Source organism: Bombus affinis, chromosome 9, assembly GCF_024516045.1.
Source record: "Bombus affinis isolate iyBomAffi1 chromosome 9, iyBomAffi1.2, whole genome shotgun sequence".
NCBI classification, from domain to species: Eukaryota; Metazoa; Arthropoda; class Insecta; order Hymenoptera; family Apidae; genus Bombus; species Bombus affinis.
The window spans coordinates 9,396,595-9,416,082 of record NC_066352.1 but is presented as its reverse complement, the minus strand read 5'-3'; the positions used below and the strand labels follow the sequence as shown (position 1 = coordinate 9,416,082).

At 31.1% G+C, this 19,488-nt stretch overlaps 3 protein-coding genes across 11 annotated transcripts; 1 reads left to right on the top strand and 2 right to left on the bottom strand.

Moving 5' to 3' along the window:
- Positions 1-502: 502 nt before the first annotated feature.
- Positions 503-4,182, bottom strand: LOC126920515 (male-specific lethal 3 homolog). 6 transcript variants are annotated; one of them, XM_050731037.1, is made up of 11 exons: positions 4,072-4,182; positions 3,156-3,263; positions 3,020-3,088; positions 2,830-2,939; positions 2,531-2,714; positions 2,261-2,446; positions 1,859-2,163; positions 1,485-1,694; positions 1,212-1,405; positions 1,052-1,136; positions 503-963 (listed from the first exon to the last, which is right to left on the bottom strand). In XM_050731037.1, exons 1-11 carry the CDS (start codon positions 4,180-4,182, stop codon positions 876-878), a joined length of 1,650 nt encoding a protein of 549 aa, XP_050586994.1. In that variant the 3' UTR covers positions 503-875. The 6 variants fall into 6 exon arrangements, with proteins under 6 accessions (XP_050586994.1, XP_050586996.1, XP_050586997.1 ...); XM_050731039.1 differs by having other exon boundaries at positions 1,212-1,375; XM_050731040.1 differs by lacking the exon at positions 4,072-4,182 and adding an exon at positions 3,575-3,652.
- LOC126920525 (CKLF-like MARVEL transmembrane domain-containing protein 4) lies at positions 4,136-9,991 on the top strand. 4 transcript variants are annotated; one of them, XM_050731065.1, is made up of 5 exons: positions 4,136-4,285; positions 7,352-7,498; positions 8,057-8,230; positions 8,543-8,641; positions 8,883-9,991. In XM_050731065.1, the coding sequence occupies exons 2-5, from the start codon at positions 7,364-7,366 to the stop codon at positions 9,015-9,017; spliced, it is 543 nt and encodes a 180-aa protein (XP_050587022.1). In that variant the 5' UTR covers positions 4,136-4,285; positions 7,352-7,363; the 3' UTR covers positions 9,018-9,991. The 4 variants fall into 4 exon arrangements, with proteins under 4 accessions (XP_050587022.1, XP_050587023.1, XP_050587025.1 ...); XM_050731066.1 differs by having other exon boundaries at positions 4,147-4,285; positions 7,335-7,498; XM_050731068.1 differs by lacking the exon at positions 4,136-4,285 and adding an exon at positions 4,688-4,868.
- LOC126920519 (uncharacterized) lies at positions 9,788-16,669 on the bottom strand. Its single transcript, XM_050731055.1, has 4 exons — positions 16,514-16,669; positions 12,205-12,377; positions 11,112-11,655; positions 9,788-10,579 (listed from the first exon to the last, which is right to left on the bottom strand). The coding sequence occupies exons 1-4, from the start codon at positions 16,529-16,531 to the stop codon at positions 10,262-10,264; spliced, it is 1,053 nt and encodes a 350-aa protein (XP_050587012.1). The 5' UTR covers positions 16,532-16,669; the 3' UTR covers positions 9,788-10,261.
- Between the last annotated feature and the right edge of the window lie 2,819 nt (positions 16,670-19,488).

The following is a 19,488-nucleotide window of genomic DNA, read 5'->3' as shown; positions in this document are numbered from 1 at the left end:
TTTGATAGCATATTCTAAATCTGGCAATAGATGATATAGCTTGTATCGTTAGAAATAGGAATAAGCGTTCCATACTGTTTTCTTTTTTAAAACTGGTCCTCGAATAACTATAGTACTATAGATATCGCGCGCACGAGCACACATAATATTTTCTATAGCGAGATAATACGTATGTAAAAATGTGAAGAGTATTGGTGTATGAGGTATTTTTTAAAAATAATAGTTGAGAAATGTATATGTACTTACCAAGTTGTATGATACATGAATTATACAAGTAATAATTATATTCACAATTATATACTATTTTCATTGAATTTGTTAGCTAAAAATGAATATCAATTTTATTTCTTTACAGTAAAAAATCAATAGGAGAAAATAGGTTATGTTTAAATTAAAATTATTTATTAGTAAATTAAATTATTTATAAAGAGTTGATTCTCTGTATTAATAAATATCACTGGCATACAAATGTTAGTGATATGAATATTAAATCACACATTGATATTTTATCAAAAGTATTTTATTAAAAAAAAATTATAAATATAATCTTTTGTAATATATACTTTTTATCCTAATAAGTTTCAAAATTTCATTTACACTTTTACCACAACATCTAATTTACATGGTCTTTTACTTCATACACATAACTGTGGTCTGTTGTTTGTATTGTTAACGTAAATGAATTTATAAGCTAAAATTTCATTATGGAAGGCATATAAGAAAGCATTTTGTTAATTAATACAAAAGAGTTTATCACTTATATCAAATTCATAAACATACATCTTTGATATACATCTTATGTAATACGTTCATAATGTATACACAATCGATTTGTAAACGAATATAAAGCAAGTATGCTGCTTATTCCTATTATGTTAAGAATTACTTGCTTGAGACATTAATTGGCTTTCCACTTGCATATAAAATTGTTCTCCAAACCATTCTCTGTGCATTTCTAAATGGCTACAACATTAAAGACATAATTTTGTTAGTCACATGAAAAAAAACAAAAATATTTAAAAAATAAATAAATAAGTATATATATATATACCTAAGAAACATATCCAAATATTTCAGTAGGACCTTTAGCTTTTTATGTGGTATGTCTGTTAATTGAAGTAAGTCTGGCAACTTAACTAAAAAAAAAAAAAAATGATTTATTTTTATTTTATTTTTTATTTAGATATATTTGATAAAAATATTTTACATACCAAATAGTCGTGTTAAGTGAATGGCACCATAATATGTGGAAGGATTTGGAGGACCTTCGGGTTTCGCAAATTCAGGCATTAATCTCCATTTGTTCGATTGTTGAAGCAAAGCATTGACTTGCACAGATGTAACAGGTGGTATTCGTAACGTTACACCGCGTGGGCTAGAACAACGAGAACTTGTACTTGCAATACTAAAAAAAAAGAACTCATCAATTTCGTAATCGTATAAGTGATACAAAAATGATTTGTTTCCGTAAAAATTTAACTCACCTCGATAAATTTCCTGTATCTTGTTTAATTTCTTCGTATGACCTCAATTGTTTATTTTCATCAATAGAACTCACTCTGTATGATCTTAATCTTCGTTTAGAGTTTGCTACCACTTTCGACGTATCTATTTCTTGATCGTGTTCTTGAAATGGTGGTAAATGAGCATACTCGGTATCTTCGTATTCTTCTTTAACTAAAACTTCTGAGTTTCTGAAAATTATATTAACCACAATAATTAAACTGCTTTTATAAGAAATATTTTTTGTTTTTCTAATATTAGACAAAACATTTTAAATGATAAAATACTCGAGACATCCAATTATGAGAGATTACAAGAGATTTAATTTCCAATAAATTAAAATATTAAAACTTACTCAATTGGTTCTTCTTTCACAAGAGTTGGATGCTCAGTATATAAGAAAGAAGACTTTAAATTACAATATTGTTCTTGTTCTTGTCTATATAAAAGGAGATCGTGTAATGTAAAATCGAAATATATACGTAATCCATCAGCAACTTCTCTGCATATGTTTATTTCGTTAATTGTTTTTTCTATTGTATTATTCGTTTTGTTCCTTTGTGGCTTTTCTGGAATGTTTGTTAATTGTGTTGTTGTAAAGTGTTGAACCCAGGATTCTAAAATATTTGCAATAGTAGGTTGTGCAGGGAGAACAGCTAGCTAAAATTCATATTATTTTTTGTTACTTTCAAATTTTAGATTACACTTTTTTGATCGTAGTCATATTGTAATTTTTAAAAATGTGTGAAAACAATACCTTATTTTTATTAGTTATCAAGTCGTAATCTTGGTCCAAAATCCTTCTTAAAGTAGTGCCTATATCAAGATCAATTCCTGGTTTTACACTGGCACCGGATTGACTACCTCCACCACTGTCTTCATCATCGCTTGTTTCACCAACATAATCTGAACTACTTTCTGTATCTTCTTCAGTAATGACTTCCTTTAACAATGAAGATAAATATCTCTGTCAGACATAATATAAATAAATTTGTTGCATATATTTGGATAAATATACAAATAATACCTCGGTATCATAATCGGCATGCTGTCCTGAACTGCCATCTTCTGATGATCCAGTTGTTGCAGATGTTGCTCTGCTACCACCACTTCTTGCCCTTCGTCTTGGTTCTTGATTTTCAGTTTCATTTAAACGTTCGGATAATTTATGACTTCTTTTCTTGCGTTCCCTTCGATACAGATATGCTCCTCTGTTTGTCATTTTATTCACATATGAATAAATAAAAAGAAATTTTATTATACTAAATTGTTTTTCATAGAAGTGAAGTAAATATTTATTTCATTAACAAGCAATTTCATACATACAATTGCAATTGTGCTTTCTGTGCTAAATCTCGTTGAAGTTGGCGATTTTCTTCTGTGTCTTTCAATACATATTCCTCTGTCACACAACGATCCCATGAAGAATTCCAACCCTATTATTTTATATGAGAATTTCATTTAAAATATAAATATAGAAGTAAGATAATGTTTCACACAAGTATTTATTATTTACCTGGAAATGTATTAGATACTCAACAGCTTTACGTCCCCTTTGATCTTTGTTAACTATAACATCAAGTACCTAAAATTATACGTTATTAAATAACAAAAACTTTGTGTATTTATTGCCTTGTATTTTCAAAATATACCTTAGAATCGTATAATACTTTTGCTTTCGTAGGATCAGGTTCATAACAAAGGACTTTTTCACCGTCACAAAATTTAAATTTTGGCCCTCGAGTAGAAACCATTTCTTCCTATTGAATAGGTCTAAATCACAAATCTTTTTCGTAAATAATCGAACAACAACGCGGTAACAAAGTTGTATTGTTTAGACTAACATAACCTCAAACTTGTCACATTCAAATGTAAAATAACCAACCATACAGAAATTTCTGGACCAAGTCACGTAAAACCTTTTATTTCATTTTATTAATAATTATTAAATGTATTGGATTTTCACATGATATATTATAAATATCGTGTGAACGAAAGTTTATGTTTAAGTCTTCCGGTATTAAAATCGTTTATACAACTGTATCGTCGTAACTGTTTATACACAGCTAACCTTACTTGAGTTCAGATTGAAACACAAAGTTCCATTTGAAATAATTTTTGATCTGTGACGCATCAAACATGGAAGTGACGAATATATGTAAGGATGGTTTATATATATTCATATTGCAATGGAAACTCACCATATGTATCGATATCACATTCTTTTATATATATACATACTGTATTTTATATTAACGAGCAATCGAGATACTTCCTTTATAAGTTTACATCAATTATGAAATTACTTATCCTTGTGTACATGTATGAAGGAAAAGATTATGCAAATTAATAACTAAACTTTTGATATTAATTACAAATTATTTGTCAAATTTTGTATTATCGACATGTATATTTTCTACGATAGATAAAATTAATATCTGTATAATAAAGTTTATTTACCGATTGAGTTAATGTCTACTTATTAGATAGTTATACATTTTTCTATCAGAGGGAATTGTGTATGTGAATAATAAAGTGGGGCAGAAGAATCGTACGGATCGTACATACCAAGTTTCGTAGATCCATTTGTAATAGTGTGGTTTGTTTCGAAACGTGTTCAGTGTTATATCTTCTGTTATTTATACATGCATTCGGGTGCGGTGGAAAGTAGATTAACATCTTTATTTTGGATTATTTTGAGGATAGGAAAGTTCCAGACTGAGTGCACTAAATACGGAAGATTTGAAAATAATTGAGTATACAGATCAGTCTGTCAAATCAGGTATACTACACACTATACATACATATATGTGCATAGAAATAATGTCTCGGCATACATCGTACGCTGTCGTGAGAACTATGTATAACGTAAATAAGTAAAACAAAAATCAGCTAAATAGGAGAAACCTGTATGCACGAGTCGTGAAAGTGAAGTAACAAAACAGTGTTGCGTTAACCATATTTTAATTACACACTAAGAATGCTAACTAACTCTCGTTCCCGCTATTTCATGTTCACGTACAGAGCGACAAGAACTACTACTTACTAGACTCAAGATTATTTTCACCGTTTTTCGTTGTTAACTTTTGTTAATACATGAAAGTAGCAAAAATTATTATTGTTAGAGAAAGTATTTGTCTATCTTAATTCTAAACTATAATTTAAACCTGTCTTTCAAATAAATACGTTACAACCAATTACATACTTTCGCAGTCCTTAAAATATCGTCGTTTTGTGAAAACATATTATTGATTCCCTACAAGAGTGACATAACTAGGACGAATAAGTTTTTCATAAAATCAGTTGAAGTAGAATGTTTTGAGTAGAAAACTATTAATAATTCAGCCAAATTCGTGGTTTTGAAGGTATTTAATAGAATATTGTTGATGTATTTTAATAAAAAGAGAGTTTGAACAATTTTTTAATTACAACATCTTTCTTGTTAAATAGTACTATTTTACTAGGTAAAGTAATGATACTTTCGTCTTAGAAAATATTTTACATTTAAAGTTAATTTTCGCAGATGTCTCAAAATTAACAATATTTGGGATGAATCACGTTTGGAGCAAATTAATAACATATCCACATATTTACTATGTGTCGGTTTATTTTCAGCTTTTGTTTTCATTTAAATTTAATTTTATTTTATGTGGCTCACGAAAGCATTTGAACACATATTAGAGAATTTTGATGAATATATTATGCGCGTTATCGAAACTTTTTGAAGTTTCATTGGTACTTTCAACGAAATGCGACCAGCATAATTTGAAGCCAATCTGAAAATGATATATAAGTTCCATTTTTGTACAAAATATTATATAATTGTCTAATTACATAAAATAAAATTAAAAAAATGTTTTATATAATCAGGTATAATATATTCATAACAAGTTTTTATAAGTGTCACAATAATTTTGTAATCTGCTGTATGTATTCATGTGTTCTTAGTTCTTAAATATGGAGTTTCAAACATGATATCATGTCACACAATCAAATCCACCGCCCACATGCACGAATATACATGTAATCAACTTATTCACGAATAGATTAGGCAGACAAATTCATTTTCTGGCGCATTACTTGTGCATTGTTCATAAGATGAAAAGTCTGTCATTCGCTATTTTCAGTGGAGATGATTTCACCGTGTAACGTTAAATAATTCTTTCAATATGTCGTCAGGATATGACATAATTTTATTGAGTGGTTTGAATCCAGGACTAATCGCAACGCAATTGTCCGTGTTTATCTACGACGCAACGTGTTTACGCCTTTCGTCCTACGTGATAAGTCGAGATCACGCGGGCTTTTCTCGCTAATTTCAATAGTGATATGATTCAACTCTTCAGAGGAGCCATAATCATATGAACCGTATAGATCGTACTTAAACGATCGTGTTTTAAATATTAATTTTTTAAATTTATTTTAGAGTGTACGATTCCTTATGTTATATATTTGCGATAAATAAACTTGTGAATAGACTGCGAGATTTTTACGCATTTATGGGGAATTTAAAAGCGTAAAATGTGCAGGGTAGACATAATATGGAAAAATATATTAATTATCCAAAATATAATATCTACTATAATATTTAGTAGATAAATCAGTTTTCTATCTGGATTCCATATTTTTAACTATATTCATAGCGGCATGAATTTGCATAAATATCTGCAGTCTACTTATGAAGGTAAATAACTTGTTTTTAAAGAAGCTGAATATTTATTATGTACCTATAATTGATCAGATTAGCTTCTGAAACACTTAATATCTTATTGTTTTTTTTCATTGAATTGGCAAATTATTCAAACGAATAACATTGCATGAAAAGAAAAATAATATTTATTAGAAAATGGAATAGAATATCTTTGTATTGACAAATTGTATTACTTTCTAGAAATATTAGAATACCAATCTAACCTAGTTATGTGAAAAGACGATTGCAAGATAATTCTCTTCTTATGGTTTCTAGCAGTATATTTAGCAGTTATTTTTATCCATGTATTACATTTGCTGTTATCTTTTTATTTGGATTTATCATACTTTTCTTTAGGATAATGAAAGAACAATATGTATAATAATAAAACTAAACGAATAAAATTAAATGACCAATGATAGCCGTAAAAAATTAATTAATGCGTTTAATTTAGACTTCGAATGGATTGAAAATGAAATTATTTTGGAAAGCATCATGGAAAATAAATTTGCCCGTAATTAGGTTAGTTATACCAGATTTCATATTTGTATTCAAATCCCTATGATTTTTAATTAACAAATTTTGCAATGTAAATAGTTCAGTTGCTTCTGCTATGTAAATAAACGAGAGGTATTTTTTAAGCAGATTAATTCGACGGTTGTTGAGATGGTGAAAATCAATCTATGGTCGGTCCTGATAAAACGAGATTGAAACTGCTATGTTTAACCGTATCGCGGTTTTCTAATTAAACGAGCGCAAACAAATGCCTTTACACTTTCCGTATGAGATTTCCCTATCCTTTCCTAAAAAATAAAACTCCTTTAAATTATAGCTTTTTGAAATGTCAATAAGAATTCTTTAACTATTGAAGTTTTAATTATTAAAAATTCAATATTTCATATCGAAATTTCGAAAAATTACAATTTAAGAAAATTTTAATTCAATTATTCTTTGATTTTTTCTTAAGAATATTGCTATTTTTGTACTATCTTTACTATCTTCGATTATTTATTTCTTATATTTCTTAAAATTTGATATTTCCTATTTAACATTTAGTTTAATATTCAAATGAAAATTCGTTCCTTTTCTTTTAATAATATTATTTCTCGTATTCAATATTTAGTATTTTGTAATATTACAGTGAAATTTTTTTTAAAGTGACCTATTACGATGGATCAAGGATTTCCAGCACAACATACTACAACGACGACGGTAACGACCGCTTCTACTACGACACTGACAAGTATTCGATTTGACCCATCTTACTTAAAAACGTTACCTGGAATGCTGAAAATCGCACAGGTGGTAAGTCGATGTCCTGTATTCAATACTCTGGCGTTCTATGCCAATAATTAGTTCAATGGATCGTACCTTTGATTTATATATATCACACACAAATTTTCGTTAACGTCCGTACTGCAGTCAAATACTATTCTCGCGAATTGCTCGCGAACAGCAGTATGGATGGGGCATAAGATTAGCGATGTTAATGAAACTCAAGGATGGATTCAGATTTTTTACTGTCAGATTGTCATGCTAATTAATCGACAAGGATCTTCAACCTAAAATAGATTTCTTGTTCACATATTTTTATTACAATACAGAAAAGATTTCGTAAGATAAATGTAAATACGTATCTATGAGAATAATATTTTGTAAACGAAATTATTACTTAATTTATTATAAGATTATTATTTATGTAATATACTTAAGTATGTGTACATATGTATATGTTTTTAATGTAACGTTGTTGAAATTTGTTAAAAACTGAACTATATCATATGTAATTAATTAACGATATAAAATTTACTTTTTTTAAGGATAAAAAATATTAATTATTAATAATTTATTATGTTTTTATAGGTCTTGAATTTTTTAGGTTTCATATGCATTACGGTAACGAGTCATAGCAATTTTAGTCGCGGAGCATGGTTTAACACTGTGGCCATGGGTGGTTTTTGGTTCACAGGAATATTACTCCTTTTCTACTTATTCCATATCGTTGAAAAATTCTCGAAAATTCCTTGGCTAAAAATAGTGAGTTTAAAAGAAAGAATAGTTAATTTTCTAAATAAGATTTTAATATCTTTTAATAGGAAGCGAATATCCTAAATAGAAATCTGTTAAAAAGTTAACCTGCAGATTGCTTTTGCGCGAAGGCAAAATATTGATCCCAGTTGGAACTAGGACATTCTATTCTATATACGAACTTTATTTATAATTCGTTTTAATTACTTTAATATCGTCATTATTTTTCCTGTATGTGTATTATTCTACTCAATATTTCCTTGCAAAGTAGTGATAATCAAGGATATTTCAAGAATAATTTAGCTGTATTTTTATTTGTAGGAACTTACATTTTGCTTACTTTGGACTATTTTCTATATGCTGGCCGCTTCTCTTGTAGCTGGTTATGCTAAATATATAGAATCTTTTGGTGCTGCAGCAGTAAGTTTTTGAAATACAAATTAGTATTACTGAAAACTAGATGTCCTGATTGTTAGACGAGTATCTCAGATTTATTCTATATCTAGCTTATGCTTGTCTATTCAATTTCTATTGGTCACTTAAGATCATTAGAGTAAACATAATTAAAAAAGTAATTCATCTTAAACAAATTATACCTCGAGAAACCACTTTAAAGAGTTTGGTGTTTTTTTTTTAAATATCATTATATATCTCATCGTAGTTCTTTGGATTCTGCGCCATGGTAGCTTACGGTTATGACGCCTGGCTCAAGTTCCATGCCTCAAGAAGCGGTGCCTTAGCGCAGGGACAGCATACACCAAAACAAGTATCTACGGTAGCGAGTCCTGCGTACTAGTTTCATCACAAAAAATGTGTGACGTTTAGAAGAATTACACAAATGGACCAGTTTCAAAACATATCTTTCCTTTTATACAGGGAGTTTGTTCTCGTAACTCTTATTCGTGCTTTCGTACGTTTCTCATTTTAACAGTTGAATATGAAATGCTAACAAAACAATAACAGGCCACAACAGATTTGAAATTTTCAATGATTTCGCTATCTTTTATCTACAGAGCGAATGTATTCGCTTACGCTCGGAAGCACGATATTCGATGATTTCATATTTTTTTGTTATAAGGGAAAGATATACGTACTATTATAACATAACGCGTATTTTTGAATCTCTTATATATACATATACGGTAACTGTACATTATTTCGTGAATTTTTAAAGTCTGTTAATATTAAAAGCAAATATTTTTAAGAGTTATATACATACACATATATTTGTATACATGTACAAGAAATATATGTTTAATCAGTATTGTGTTCATGTTATAAACGAATTGTTGATATATTTGTACTCATTTTATATTTAATTTCATACGAATAGTAATTCCATCGCATTCTTGATTAGAATGTCTGGGCGGATGGTTATATTAATTTATTTATGATTACTCGCGAGAAGATAATGTTAGACTGTATTGTATGACAAACCATATTACTTTCGCCGTCTTCACTTATTATTATGTATATTGTATGAAAACTCATATACTGGTAAAAGTTAGGGATGAAAAAATTGCTTATGTAATTTATACGCATACTTTGATAATATTACGCAGCGTGTTACATGTATTTTGTTATTTTTATTCGACTCGAACTTGATACAGGTACCTACATTTATATATACACGATATAGAAATACATACTAACTAATTCTAATTACAAATTTCAAACGCAAAGAACACACGATGACAATGGTCACGACAAAACTTGTATTGTATTATTTGATCGATACTTTACGAAATAAACGATTCAGTGTTACTTTAATTTTAAGCGTCGTTATTATCGAGATAAATAATCGCCAACTATGTTCTAACTTATAATTTCCGATGATTAGTAATTTAACTTGTTATTTTATGTTACATATTATGTTTTACTTAATAAAGCTCTGTTTTAACATCACCTGAAATATCGTACTATTAAATATTTAAAAAATTGATGAATTATGAGAAAATTTTCTTTTGAATTCTAATGATCAAAGTTTCGGTTGTTCGATATGAAAACACAAAAAAGAAAGAAATTACATAAAATATATTACTAATGGTAACGAGGTCTACGAGTTTGCTTTTTACCCATACTCGATAGGTCTATGGTTTTACCATCGGGAAGTACTAGTTTATTCTCTTGATAATCAACGAACCCGTTCTCTTCTTCTTCTTCTCGTTGTTCCTCGTCGCATTTGATACCAGTTTCGTACGTGTATTCTCGACGAATACCGTCTGGATCGATATAGCCGTATTTACCTCTAGTGATACAATCGACGCCGATTATTTCTTCTTTGTAAGATCCGTCGTCGTTCTCGAAGCCCCAGGTGATTGAACCGTCCGGATTATCGTTGCGATATCGCCTAATAATCTATTGCGAAACATCGAAATGTCTTTAATAGATACCGTTTATTAGGAATAATCTAATTAAAGTAATTGATATATTTTTCCCCTCATTTAACAGTCTCATTTTAGATCAGTTTCACTCTCTTTTGACAATAACTACTACAAGCATCATGTTCCACTTTTGAAAAAGTGTGTTACTTCAATTACGAAAATGTTAGAAGTTTAAATACCTTGCGTCACGAAATTGTATTTTTATATTTTATTTGGCACCTTCCTACAACATTGTATTTCGACTCTAAAACTCGATGCTTATATATCATAACTATTACAATTAACTGGTTACATAAATAATCTCGTTAAGGGAAATCCTCTCATTAATTAACTATTGACATGATTATTATGCGACAATAAATATAATACTGCAATATTTTAACTAATATTTTTATAAATAAAAATTATTCCTTCTTGTCAGATAAATTCTAATAGAACGAGGGAAATACTCTAATCATAAACGTTGAAGCTCAAACAGTGCTACCATAAGCCTGTTTAAAACTAACCTGTGCAACGGGCTTCTTTCCGCGAGTATCGTAAGATTGAGATGGTTTTATTGATTTTGCAGGTGGTTTAACCTGTTGCTTAAATGGTTCTTCTATCGGTTTCCTTGGTTTGTTCGGTTTTGCTGTCGGTCGGTATTGAACTGGTGCTAATGCTGGTGCGGTTGGTATTCCACTCCCTCTGGCAGTTGGACTTCCTGATCCCGAAACAGGACGATATTGCACTGGTTGTGCAGTCGGGCCAATGTTGGCGGAAGTTCTCGATATCGAACCTACTGTACCAAGATTTGAAACTGCTCGTGGCACGTTTTCTTCGCTTTCTTCGCTTCCTTCTTGGCTGTCTGGAGGGTCGTCACTTAGATCGGTATCGTCATCTTGATTATTGTGATTTCGAGGTGGTTCGCGGCTGCGCGTTTCATCCGGCTCCTCGTTCACTGGTTTAATTTGTTGAGGAAGTGGCGCTGGTCCTGTGGATAGATTTGGTCGCAATGATCTGATGGGTGTGAAACCTGGACCTGTTCCGATTGAATCCTCCGCTCCTTTGGGTCTGATAAAATAAGGTATAAAGATGTACAACGTAGAAAGTAATTTAAAAAAAGATATTATATTACTGTGTTTTCGTGTAATTGATTACTGGGATTAGGTTATGTTTTTACTCTAGAGTAAATTAGAAATGTAATTCGAATAGCTAAATGTTGAAATATTTTGAATATTTAAAGGATTTTTTATATTATTTTAACTCTGTTTAATCCTATATTGAGTTTTTTTTTTATTTCTATTATGTAATTTTTTTCTTGTATTTCATGTAAACATGTTATCAGTACACAAATATGTTGTAGCACTATAAAAATACATTTAAATTACTCAGCTAAATTTCTCACAAGTTAAATGAATGAACTAATTCAAAATGACAAAATTTATGAATAACAAAATATGCATCATAAAAGATTTATATCGTTATGTGTAGTTGTTTTCATTTAAAAATAGTGTTCAGATTTCTTTTCAGAATCTCATATGATATTAAAACCATAAATGAAATATAGGATTCTATATCTCGTCTCCGTTAGAATGTTTGATATTGTAAACTTAATGATACCTGAATGTAATTGGACGGCGAATTCGTTGATTCGCAAGTCCAGCTTGTGTGGAAAGTGCTGGTCGAGCAGATGGAAGTCTCTGGAAACGAGTTGATCGAAGAGGTGGTCCTTTTGGTAAATTGTCATCCTGATTAAATTGGGCCGAAGCCAGCGCAGTGACGCACGCCAACAACTATAATACAATAAAACATTTTCGCAACGTAGAAAGAAATACAAAATTAAAATAGCAATAAAATAAAGAATTATAAAATTAATTAACTAATAAAAGTTCCTTTTCACAGTTTTAGATTACAAAAAATATGTCTTTATATCCATGAAATAAAATGCAGTGTATCGACACCAATTTAGTTAATAAACTAGAAAAAATAAAACATAAAAGACTAAATATAAGTCTGATGAAAAGCAAATAAAATTAGCTCGAGGTAACATTAAAATACAATAATAATAGACGTATGATTAGACTGCGGATGTTAATGTAAATTCATATTTTTACGAATGTAACTAAAGCAATAGAATTTCAACAGAGATATGTATCATAACGAATAGTTGTGCATATTACTCACATTCTGTGCATTTATGCATAAATAACTTAATCTGATAAACATATGACACATTGAACTAATGCCTATCTTCGATTTGGGGTACTATTACGGAAGCACACACGATAAGCTTACGAGTTACACCAATCAGATTACGACGAGGTAAACTATGCGTTCCACGTATGACCGTCCTTCCACATTTTTTCCCTTCTCCTCAGCTTCTTTTTCTTTCATTGTTGTCACTACGGTGACTTAAATGTCAAGCAACAAGTTACGTGTGCGCCACACATGTTGCATTACACGAATGTGGGCATTATGCATCGCGAGTTCTCGAAATCGAAACGCTTTCACTTTTCTCCAAGTTCTGTACCATGAATTTTGTGACCAACGACGTGTTGTCATGTAGCCTACGTTAATTATCAAGCGTATATAGGTGCACGAATGCGATTAGAAACGCGTAAACTAGAATATCTGGACCGGTTTCAGACCAGTCTCTTGGTGGAAACCTGTTATATATCGAACGAATGCAAATGGAAAAGTAAGAACAATCGAATTACGATCGTGCCAATAAATGCCGGGATTCGACGGCTGTCTGCTTGATCGCAACCCCCTTCTAACGTGTCCCGAGGAGTTATGCTAACAGGTCTGTTCCCTCCTGTAATTTTCGTTATATAAGAATATGAAATACCGGTCGTGTTAACGTAACTGACTGTGTAAGGATAATGTCGAATTACAGCAAAGTAAATACTAGGGATGTAACAGGATCGATAAGTGTAACTGGTAAAAATTAAAGAAATGGAAGAAATTCTAACGTGTCTTTATTAATATTTTAGATGGAATTTCAAAATTCCCATAATATATGAGAATTTTACGAATATTTAGAATATCGTCTTAATCGATTGGCGTGCCTATTACGTTCACTACGTATATCGTGGACTCGGTGCGTTATCTTTATGATACGCGTATGACAGACGACCTGTTCGTGTAAAATTTTTTTATAGTAATTTATACAGAACACAAATATAAAGTTTTTGCGATATGCAAATATCTGTTAGATATATAATCAACAGTGACCGTGTTAATAGTTGGAGGAAGTGAGAGTGGTATGCTGTCCGGTTTGTCTTGGGATTCTATCGAAAATTGCAGCAGGTGTTGCAAGTTGCTAACATTCTTGGTAAATCAAGAGTGATTAGGGTTTTGATGATGTCAGAAATCTTTTTCCTTCTTTCTTTATGAAATTCGAAATGTTGATCATTAAGTGTGAGCTGCGGTAAGTCAATAAGCTGGTAGTAAAAGTGTTTGAAGTAGGGTGTTTTAAACAAGATGGTGATAAATAAAAATAAATTGAACAAAACTGTATCGTATTATCACGACGCTGTAACACAATTCAAAAACCTTCAAATCTCAAAGTATCACGATCCCCGAAACCGATCTTTGCCAAAATTTTCAGAAACGTATAATCAAAGAACGCAAAAATCTCTTTGTGAAAATTCTCTAGCAATTTTAAGAATGCATTAAATTAGAAAATTTCATCAGAAACGTAAAAAATGCCTCGACATCTTCTAAAACTGGCAAGGTGAAAGAGGAAAGGAAGTATAGGTTGTGGCAATCGTGTTGGCAAAGTGGAGCCGGTATCGAACCGGATCGCCATATCCTCATCTATAGTTCCTCTAGTTCGCAGGAATGCACCGGACTCGCCAGAAAGAGAGAAAGAGAGAGAGAGAGAAAGAGAGAAGGGAGAGACAGGCGAATCGACTGGACATGGATTTGTTTCTTACGAGATTGCACTTCGTTCCAACTGGTGGCACGCGCTTAGATATTTCTAAGGAATATACAATGAAAAATCTATTCGACTTTCTTGCCTGGGCACTTTCACCCGGTTTGCTTGTGCGAGCAACCCGTTAATTTTCGTCCCTCGTGGCCGAACGCTCGTTTAGAAATGCGTTCAAGATCTGTTACAATTTCTCTCCCGCCGAATTTCGTTTTCTTTCACCGCACCAGTTCGCTCGTTCATTCACTTCTCCGTGAATACTTTCACTTTCTTCCTTTAAACGATATGCCTTCTCTTTCTCCGTTCGTCGTTTCCGATTTTCTTTTCGATTTTGCGATGGATATCACGTTTTCGAAAGGCGTGCGTGAGATTCTTCGAACGATTCCAACTTGATATTGAACTCACGATTTGGTGGATATAATTTTTCCTTTTTAATCTATTGACCGAGGGCAGAACGAATTACTTCTCTTGGATACATATGACAATTTCTTTATTTATCGATCTCTTATTCTTAAGCTGTTATATCATTTTTATTAAAAATAAATTATAGTATATTTGTATTTACAAAGACTAAGATTGATCGAAGAAAACTTAAATATATGATATATAATTTATATTAAGCTGGATTTGAATATAAAATACGTGATTCTTCATTTATTTCGAGTAATATAATTTTTCTCCGATCTTCTAGACAGCAAAGTTTTAAAATTTGTTTTACCGAAAGTGATTGTAAAAATAAGGGGAAAAAATGGGAGAGCAGTTATGAAAAGTATGTTGGTTCGCGTTCCTTACGTAATATATGGCGATTACAAAGCATAACCGGTCGAAACAGAAAGCTGTTCTACTCAAGTGTATTTAGGAACACGGACATCTAGTAGGGCTGATTGAAAGGAATGTCAAGTATAAAGGAAACTCAATATGTAAGTCGATACAGTTTTTTACACATTGTCTAAAAACCTGTTTGTCTACTAGGAGTCTCTTTGCATGCGCTATTTCTTCCTTCCCCTTTGTCCTTCTTTTATCATTTAATTGTAAACATACCATAATGACACAGCTTGAAACATAAAGTAAAGCTTAAAACTCTGTAAGAAAAGTGTCCTTTTTATGAAGAATTTGAATCATTTTTCTATTTACGAATTTTAAACAAGAAACTCCTGTTTTTCTCCCTATTGAAATGATTACTTTATGTTCCAAGTTTTGCAAAATTACAATTATTTTCTAAATTACTCGATTTATAAAAAATATTTTCGCCCTTTTACTTAAGAATTTTACATTTTTCATATTTCCATTTTTTGAAACATTCAAACTAATTTAAATTATGATTATATCTCTTCTCATTTCATATCTTAACAATTTTTTAAATTTCAGTATTCAGTCGAGTTAAAATACACTTCTAGAATATTTTAATTAACTTTCAACTTTCTTCCATGTTATAAATCATTTCTTCAGATTTGTCTCAAACATTTTCAAACTTCGCGCTTCGCGCGCAACACTTTCAGATCCGTGGAGAACGAAATAGGATGGTCTATGGCAGCACATTCAAACTCAGACCTCTATTTTCATACCTGTGTTTTCATAACTCTATTTTCATATCTCTATCCAATCATTAGTGAAAGGACGTCGGGCTTTGGAACTTTTAACTCTATTACGGTCCATTGAACGTTATGCCACTGAGTAATACGTACCAGTTTTCCATTTCTCTATATTCTTTACTATTCTTTACTATTACCCTATTCTTCTTATTATTTACTACGTTCACTGTATTTACTATTATCTTACTTTATTGTCATTCTCATGCCACTGAACCACACTTTTTAATTGTTAGCGAAACAGAAAAATGAAAAGTGGAAAAGCCATTGAGATAGACAATGGTTACGGAAAAAGGAAGTTTAGGGTGGATTCAACAAAATGGCGGACGACACGGGGGCCGAAGCGTCCCTGGATCTTTAATGGATGCAAAAAAGGGATGAATAGAAAAAACTAATTTTGGCTACTCACGATCACCGCGACGCGCATGGCCGTATCCTGTGTCCCCTGTCGCAATGGTGGTCACGCTGGGTGTGGTGCCGGCGCGTTTATGCCTCACACTACCGCGAATGACTCCCCGTCTCCGTGTTCTTATACCTATATCCCCGTTTAAATTCCTATGGTACGAGCAGCACGCAGGCCAACTTTCCCATCGGCCAGCAGGAATACGAGATCGCGAAACGATTCGGCACGTCACTGGTATACGCAGTTCTTTAATTTGTCTCACCGGTAATATTATCGGTGTCCCGATACTGAACGCTCATCTTTCTTGTCTGGCGAACTTGAACCGTTATTCCCGATTAGTTGTTTGATTAATTACTTCTGTGGAGTCAGGTTGTAGTTTTGCTTTGCTTTTGTGAGAGCCTATTTTAAAACTCTATGTAAGACTCTAAGAAGAAGATACAGTTTTATATCTTTAAATAGTTTTTAGTTTTGTGCAATTTTAATAATTATTGTTAGTATTAGTGATAGTAATATGATACACTGTTAGTCTATGTTTAACGTATATTATGGATTGTACATAATTATTAGTAATATGAAGTATTATAGGTATAATAAAAAGTAGTAGCAATATCAGTAATGTTCATTTATAATTATTTAATCATGTTAGAAATTGATGAAATAGGTGATTATATAGTGTACTTTAGTACGATTATTGTGGGTAATTTAATATTGCATTATTGAAATATTAAAAAGATTAATATTGTAGAATATTAACAATAATTGCCTGTAATGACACAATACAGTGTGTTATTGCATCAATAACATTAGTGTTTTTACTTTCATTACAGTCCGCAGTTACTACTAGTTTATTTCCTAGTAATAAACATTAAATAGTACAAAACTTTCAGTTACACGTTTCTAATAAAATTAATATTTGTAACATAAGTATTAATATGTTGCAGGTATGCTAACATAGTAATTTGCTTTTCAGTTTACAATTATTTTAGTGTTATATATTATGCTATCTAACTACTTTTTCAGTTGTATAGTATAATATTAGTTGGTGAAATTATATGTACTGTATTTAGATCTGCCATAAAATAGTTTCATTTGTGGATAATGTTTGTAATTCATCTACTTCCCTGGTATACCAGAAGTTACTCGGAAAATTGGCGCGGTAACAAACTTGACTACTCGTCGAAGCAATTGCGTGTGTTTAGTGAGAGTAGTCCTGATATAACATCATTAACTAAACTCGTTGCAGACACAGTATTAAAAACAAATATTAATATTAAATATCAAGAATTTACCTTGGTTAGTATTACGTCTATTTTATTCCTTTTCAATTACTAAATTATTCATGTTTTTTTACAGATATAATTTTAAAAACACAATCATATTAAATTTAGATAATATTTGTGTTAAAAATTAAATATTACAATGAAATATCACAATTACCTTATTACATTAATTTTATCTACATTTCATATTCATATTGTGACGAATATCAAACATTATATTTTCTAGAACAGGGAGTATTAAATGTAACGTAACGTAAATACACATATATATGTAATTTGTATTAAGTATTTCATTATCGACGAAAACAAATTTTCACGCTAACAAGTCATTAGGTTTTCAATGTTATCCAAAACGTGTGTATAATACATAACAATTAACACCAATTCAGAGAAAGAAAGTTTCGGCTTTAGTTGATGTTCGAATGGTACAACTTTCTTTTATTAATGTCAGATAAAAGAATTACATACTTGGTCTGATAGTTACCTAGAGGAATTTCTACGGGGAGATAGTGTCGGAGTCTCGAATTCAAGGTCAGTGTCGGGGCTAAAGCCGACTGCACTAATCCTCGCAATACGATTGCAATGTATCTACAGTACCCTGAGACGTTATGTAGCCGGGTATAATTTACTGTATATTGTACTTTCACGTGTACGCGTACTATGTAGGCTGTAACTTCAGAACAAAAAGGTACACCAGCACTTTTGCGTCGGGAACAACTCAGATCTCATTTTAGTTAACAGGGTATTCTGTATGGAGAACGATGGAAATGAAATTTACTCTTTTTTATTCTATACATTTAAAGATTTAGTTACATTACATTTTAACTTATTAGTATTATTATTCCAGAAAGATGATGACAAATTTTTGTTAATTTTATACCTATTCTGCGATTTTTGATAGCATTGGTATATTTTATTCTTTTATGATAAATCCTATATGTTTTAAATACAAATTTCGCTTGAAAAACAAATGATGATAAATTTATGAGATTGTTAAATAAACCAACATCTTTAACATTATTACAAACAGACTAGGTATATCTCGAGCACGAAGGTATGCGATAATTGGTTATTATTCGATCTTCCAGAATGAACGAGATTCGAAATGTCATTTTGATATTTCTCTGGCGTACATTATTATTACAGACTCTTAAAATACTGATGGACTTGTAAACTATGCACGCGCACTAAATGCAAATGTTACCAGAACATTCTCCACCATCTGAAACCAGTTTTCTCATCGTGTCTTCTTCGTACCTCGTAATACGAAGCGCACTTCGTTTTCGTGATTTTTTTCTTTGCAATTTTCAAGGTCAACCGATACAATTTACCGATATAATATAAGGTTTACCGATATAATTTCAATATTTTTAACTAGAATTCTTTTATATATTTGTCGTACACTGTCTTGTAATATTAAGGTGTCTGTTTCAATATCTATATAGAATAAGGTATTATTCGCCTACGATTGTTCTCCTTACATCAGATGAAAGATCTCATCTCGCATTCTTCAGTTAACTCGAATTGCTTAACAGACAAGACACTGTGTTCCATACAGCGTGAATTAAAAGAGGTCAAGTATGAAATTCTTTTAGGTCGAGCTCCAATCCTACTTTTTTAATAAAAAAACGAACCCTGTATGAACTGACATGTTTGAAAAATTCAAAGAGAAAATGCTTGTTCCTCAGTTGTTTCTTCTAA

Coding starts and splice junctions, on each gene's coding strand:
- LOC126920525 (XM_050731065.1), top strand. CDS start 7,364: ATGGATCAAGGATTTCCAGCACAACATACTACAACGACGACGGTAACG. Junction 8,231..8,542: donor AAATTCCTTGGCTAAAAATA/GTGAGTTTAAAA, acceptor TTTTATTTGTAG/GAACTTACATTTTGCTTACT. Junction 8,642..8,882: donor AATCTTTTGGTGCTGCAGCA/GTAAGTTTTTGA, acceptor ATCTCATCGTAG/TTCTTTGGATTCTGCGCCAT.
- LOC126920515 (XM_050731037.1), bottom strand. CDS start 4,182: ATGTTAATCTACTTTCCACCGCACCCGAATGCATGTATAAATAACAGA. Junction 3,089..3,155: donor AAGTATTATACGATTCTAAG/GTATATTTTGAA, acceptor GTATAATTTTAG/GTACTTGATGTTATAGTTAA. Junction 1,406..1,484: donor GATACAGGAAATTTATCGAG/GTGAGTTAAATT, acceptor CTTTTTTTTTAG/TATTGCAAGTACAAGTTCTC.
- LOC126920519 (XM_050731055.1), bottom strand. Junction 11,656..12,204: donor CGCCGTCCAATTACATTCAG/GTATCATTAAGT, acceptor TTATTTTATCAG/ACCCAAAGGAGCGGAGGATT. Junction 10,580..11,111: donor GAAAGAAGCCCGTTGCACAG/GTTAGTTTTAAA, acceptor GTTTCGCAATAG/ATTATTAGGCGATATCGCAA.